Source organism: Monoraphidium neglectum, assembly GCF_000611645.1.
Source record: "Monoraphidium neglectum strain SAG 48.87 unplaced genomic scaffold scaffold02877, whole genome shotgun sequence".
In the NCBI taxonomy this organism is placed as follows: Eukaryota; Viridiplantae; Chlorophyta; class Chlorophyceae; order Sphaeropleales; family Selenastraceae; genus Monoraphidium; species Monoraphidium neglectum.
Genome location: NW_014010751.1, coordinates 2,271 through 7,852, shown reverse-complemented (window position 1 = coordinate 7,852; position 5,582 = coordinate 2,271). Strand labels below are relative to the sequence as shown.

General features: G+C 65.4%; 2 protein-coding genes across 2 annotated transcripts; one reads left to right on the top strand and one right to left on the bottom strand.

Annotated features, from left to right (window-relative positions):
- Positions 1-204: 204 nt before the first annotated feature.
- On the top strand, positions 205-754 carry MNEG_11719 (hypothetical protein; the record flags this gene model as incomplete). The annotated part of the gene is made up of 1 exon (XM_014039811.1): positions 205-754. A coding segment is annotated over one exon (550 nt), but the record flags the coding sequence as incomplete, so codon positions are not given.
- A 616-nt stretch (positions 755-1,370) lies between these two features.
- MNEG_11718 (hypothetical protein) lies at positions 1,371-5,582 on the bottom strand (the record flags this gene model as incomplete). Its single annotated transcript, XM_014039810.1, has 8 exons — positions 1,371-1,509; positions 1,933-2,050; positions 2,223-2,846; positions 3,050-3,361; positions 4,252-4,427; positions 4,592-4,745; positions 4,975-5,122; positions 5,319-5,582. 8 exons carry the CDS (start codon positions 5,580-5,582, stop codon positions 1,371-1,373), a joined length of 1,935 nt encoding a protein of 644 aa, XP_013895264.1.

Below are 5,582 nucleotides of genomic sequence, written 5' to 3'. Positions count from 1 at the left end.
CTGCAGGGGGTGGGAGGGGGACCTAGGCGTGATGCCTGGTATGCCTGAGTGTTGAGTGTCGGGTGATTGACATCGTGTTGTCAATGCAGGGCCCGCTGTTCAGCTTGAGTTTTGATACGCTGCTGCTGCTTTATCAATCATCTTTATCCTGGATCATCCAAAACCCCTCGTCGTCGTCGTCGTCCTCCCCCCCCCCCCCGTCAGCTGGCGCAACCTGGCATACCCGAGCCTGCGCCCTCTGGGCAGCTGGCTGTCCAACCTGCTGGCGCGCGTGGCGCAGCTGACGGAGTGGACGGCGGACCTGGGCGTCCCCAAGGCCGTGTGGCTGTCGGGGCTGTTCAACCCGCAGTCCTTCCTGACGGCCGTGATGCAGACCACCGCGCGCCGCAACGACTGGCCCCTGGACAAGACGGTGCTGCTGACAGAGGTCACCAAGAAGACGCCAGAGCAGGTGGACGCGCCCAGCCGCGACGGCGCCTTTGTGCACGGCCTCACGCTGGAGGGGGCGCGGTGGGACGACAAGGGCGGCTGCCTGGAGGACTCCAAGCCCAAGGAGCTGTTCTACTCGATGCCGGTGCTGCTGGTGCGCGCGGTGACGGCCGACAAGGCGGACGTGCGCGACGCGTACCAGTGCCCCGTGTACAGCACGGAGGCGCGCTTCAGGGAGGAGGTGTTCACGGCGCAGCTCAAGAGCAAGCACGGGTGGATCAAGTGGACCCTGGCGGGGGTGTGCATGTTCCTGGACGTCGTGTGACGGCCGCCCTTTGTGCCGCTAGGGGTAGCCTGCGGCTGTAATACACTGGGCTCCTGCTGCGGTTCAGTTCTCAAAATGCTCAACGGCACGGCAAGGGGAGCAGTTTAGCGTGGTGCGAGGCCGCCGCCCTGTTGCGGGACATTCCGTCGGCAGCCCCAGCCAGAGCCCAAAAAGTTACAGGGTGCACGCCTTGCAAGCCTGCTCAAACGCCTGCACTGTTTCCAGCTTGACACATATTATTGGCAGTGAAGTGTGATTGTTTGGTTTTGACACGAGCCCTAGTCTTGTCCGTTGGACACAAAGCTCAAGTCAAGAGTTGGAGCAGCACAACAGAACGCCGTGAGTGATATGGCCAAAGCACGTGCTGCACGTTTGTGACAAGACGCTGCTGCAACCCGCTCCCTGGACCAACGCGCTCTTGTGGGAATGGACACGCCAACCGGCGAGCCGTTCGCCACCTCAGATGCAAACCGTTTCCAACAGACGCGTCGCCCAGTGCAAAAAAAAAGCATCATGCCGTGCTCAAAATACTGCAACAAATCCATTCCACCAGTCTTATGTGCGAGCGGAGCCCTGAGTGCCTTGTGCTGTGGCCACCAAAGTGGGTTTGCCTCAACTACCACCTGTCCAGCACTCCCCTGCCGACCTTCTTGGCTCCAGCCAGCAGGCCTCCCTTCCCGCTGTCGCTGGGACCGCCCGCCACGGGAGATTGAGTCGGCACAGTCGCGGCGGAAATGCGCACCCCGTCCGCTGTCCTACGAGGCGCACGAGGCGTGTGCGCCTCCATCTTGCTGCCGCCTGAGCAGCTGCTGCTGGCAAGCGGCGCAGACGTGCGGGCCAGGCAGCCAGCCGCGGATGCTCTGGGAGCTGCTGCTGCGCTGGCAGGGGCTGTGTCTGAGTGGTGCTGCTCTGCAGCGCCGCCAGTGCCTTCGGAAGCCAGGCTGCCTTGGGTTGAGCGCCTGCTGGGGCTGCTGCCACGCTGCTGCTGGTGGTGGTGCTGCTGCTGACCCGAGCCGTGAGCCACTAGAGCCGTCCTGGACCCGCCAGACCTGAGACCAGCCGCCCCCGGGTCAGCCGCCCTGCCGGCACCGGATGGCGGCCGGCCCGCGGCGCCCTTGGGCCCACTCGCCCCGCCACCGCTGCTGCTGCTGCTGCCGCCTGCCCCTGCGTCGCTCCACCTGTCAAAGATGGCAGCGGGGATGGCGGCCAGTGGGCGGAAGCCCTCGCCAGGCGACGCCGGCTCCGGCGGCAGCGCCAGGCGCTGGGTGGCGGCTCGCAGTCGTGTGAGCTCCTTATCTGCAGTGGAGTGCGGGGGGCGGTGCGGGGTGTGGGCCTAGGTGGCTGCGGGGTGGGGCCAGGGCCACCACTCATCGTCGGTGAGCAGCCTTCCAAGGACTCAGTGCTGTTCATCAGCCTGGGCAGCTGTTGCAAGCAGACACACGCCAATGCAGCCCGCCTTGCGGCGCACCTGCTAGATTGCCGGCGGACGTCGTCCCTCTGTCCCCTTGTTCCTCCCCATCAGCCCGCCCTAGCCATTGACTGACAGCAGCGCAACCGCCACCATTGCCACCACCACCGACGCCGCCACTGCTGCTGGGCAGGGTGGCGCCAGCTGCTGGCTCCCGTTCGCCTGAGCCTGAAGAGGCCGACACTCGGACCATCAGCTGCGCCCCACCAGCCGCCCCACCAAAGCCGTCGCCATTCTGAGCCGGCGTGATTCCCTGTGCGCGGGGTAGCTCAACGACTGCCCCACGCGCCTGCGCCATCGCCATCTTGCCGCTCCCGCCGCTGCCGCCACCACAGCTTGCACTGCCCCGGCCGGCCTGCAGCCTCACCGCCGCTGCCTGCCGCACAGGTGATCGCGCCGCCCCCCTGGCCGCGGGGAGCGTGCCGCCGCCAGCCGCCTCGCCGCTGCTGCACTGCCGCCCCCGCGCGCCGCCGACCACAACAAAGTCTGGGGTTGCCGCGCCTGCACCCGCAGCAGTGGCACTAGGTGACGGCAGCGAGGGCTCGCCAAAGCGCACCTTGCGCGCCAGCACCGCGCGGCCCCGGGCGATCCGGGATGACCGGGAGGGCATCAGCCGCCTGCGGCCTGTTGCAGCGAGCATGCGCACGGTGCGCTTTCAAAGGCAGGCCCGGCGAGTGGAATCGGTGTTGTAGCGTTGGATGGCGAAACGACTCATGCACTTGCAGATGTCTACTGCTGGCCACATGCGGCCATCTTGCCTGCCCGTATCCTGGCTAAGGCCCCCAGGCGGACCGGTGCCAGCGCTGCAGTGCTGATTGGCCACTCACCCCCGCCGTCGCCAGCCCCATCACCGCCGCCGCCCTCGCCGCGCTCTCCGCCTTGAGGTGACGCGGGCGCGACCAGCTGCCTGTAGATGTAGCCTTCGTCCTGGAGAGCGATCTCGCTCACACGTCGCGCAGCACTGCCGGCCTGTTTGCCTGCCGCGGCGGCGACCCCGGCTGCCGCACGCGAGGCGGCGTCGTCCAGGATGGCGTTGAAGCCCTTGGGCTGTGGCGCCCCAGGGTCCCAGCGCTTGTCCTTCTTGTACAGCAGTGTGCTGACGGCACGGGTCGCGCCGTCGCGGCTCATGATGACTGTGGCTGGCGTGTGCAGCAACTCGCCCGCTCAGCACTCGCGCCGCGCCACAGGCCCACGGGGGTCAGCAGCCAGCAGCCACGCCAAAGCCCTTCAGTTCTTTTCCGAATTGTTGAATGCACACCGAAAAGGTCACGGCGCTCAAGAGGGCGTGCAATTATTATTAGAGTCTGCATACGTAGTGGTCAATGGCCGAGATGGAATTTTATCCAGGTTGAATTCCAGGTAAAAATTGGGTTTTGGACATCCGACATGCCCTACAGCTGCCCTACACTACGTGGGACCACGCGAGCAGTGGGGCACTGGAGGAACCACTCCGCGCACTCCAACAGTGGCTTGAACTGTAATGAACCTGTAGGCTTGGACACAATATACACAATACATAACGCGGGGGCGTGGAGACATGGCATCAAAATCCGTCCTTGGGCACTGTGTGTGCCACCACCCAGCTGCTTGAGCTGCCCGAAGCGACCTTGCGATCACCATCATCACGTGCCCAGAATCACCATCACCAACTCCTGTCAGCGCTGTCGCTGTTTATGATATTGTGCTGGCGGTATCTCAAGTGCGCACACAAGGACAGGGTGCTCGCTTTTCAGTGCTCCTAATGGTGCAGCCTCAGAGCTCCACCGTGAAGCAGACGTGCTGATGCAGAGGCGCATGGCGCAGCCCCACCTGCATGAGAAAGCTGTTACATATTGAAAGTAAATCAGGGGCTAGGGGAACCTCCACAAAGGGCAGAGGCTCAGAGAGGGGCAGCCCAGAAAATGGCTAAATGAAACAATAGGGGTCAGGGTTATCAACGGTCGTCATGGACGTTCGTCCAAGCCGCTCTTGTCATGTGGCCGGCGAGGCAATCGCTTGCCGGACTTGCGCTGCGGCGGCCGCCCCTCACCCTTGCCTTCTGGCTTTGCAGCGCGTGCCCCAAGCGCGGCACCGACACCACCCTGCTGCGCCAGAACGGGCCAGGGGGGAGAGTCCGTGATGCCGCCGCTGGCTTCGTCCCGCACCAGGCGCGGTCCCAGGAGGGCCGCCACCGCCGCACCGCCCACCATGCCGCCAAGGTGGCCCCTGCACCAGCATCAGGGCAAAGTTTTGGGGGCTGAGCCCTTTGCAGGGGTGCACGCGGCGACGCAGTCCGGATCTGCAAAGCACCACTCGGCCAGTAATGCTACACAAGCGCGCCGCTCTTGCGCATACACCTGTGCGGTCCGCAGTTCCCTGACGCCGCGCACCAGTTGTCTACGCGCCGGTTTGCGAGGCTGTAGGCCAGGTTGACGACCAGGGTGACCCCCAGCTGCCGCAGCACGTAGTCGCTGCGCTCCCCCAGCAGCCCCTTGTGGCGCCAGTAAAACACACCCAGGGCCGCACCCACGCCAAACAGTGCAGCTGAAAAACCATATTTGGTGGGGGGGAGGCGTCAGGGGGGTACAGATGACGGCGGGACAAAATTTCAACGTTATCTGCTGGTCCCTGTCGCTGTCAATGCTGCCAGCCACTCCCCATGCAAGCTTTGATACTTGCAGCAACAGCTGAGGACCGCCCTGGCCGTCCGGGCCCCCAAACCATGCCTCGGCCGGCACACCAGCGCTGCGCGCGTCGCGGGGCGCGGCCTCACCTGACGCGCCCACCGAGGGCGCGGGTGTCAGCAGGAACGACGCCGTGGTGCCGGCCAGCGCCCCCGCCACATAGACCGCAGCGAACCGCGGCCGCCCGCTGACCAGCTCCAGGTGCGGCCCGATGGTGTGCAGCGCGTGGCTGTTGATCTGCGGGCGGCGCGGAGGGCGCGGAGGCGCTGGGCGTTCAAGGATGTTCAGGGAGGGGGGCAGGCGAGGCTGCTTCAACACGCGGCCTGCACCCAAATCGCTGCTGGCTGCCACAGCACCACAGATGCTGACCGAAAGTTGTTGGTTCTGTGCAGCATTCTGCCCGTCCCAGCATACTCAGCAGCCTTGCGCGCACCAGGAGGTGGAAGAGCGAGGTGTGCAGCAGCGATGACGTCAGCAGCCGCCACACCTGCCCTGCTGCAACCAGCGCGTTGACCTTAGCGCCCCACAGCGTCAGCGCATCGCGTGTCAACCACTGCGCAGCGAACATGACCGCGTTGGCCACCAGCAGCGTATCCGTGCAGCGCCGCAAGGGGGAGCCAAAGTCCAGCGCGCCGCGCTGCCGCTGCGGCCTGAGCAAGCCCAGTGGGTCAGGAGGAGTTGCGAGGACTCCCAGCAT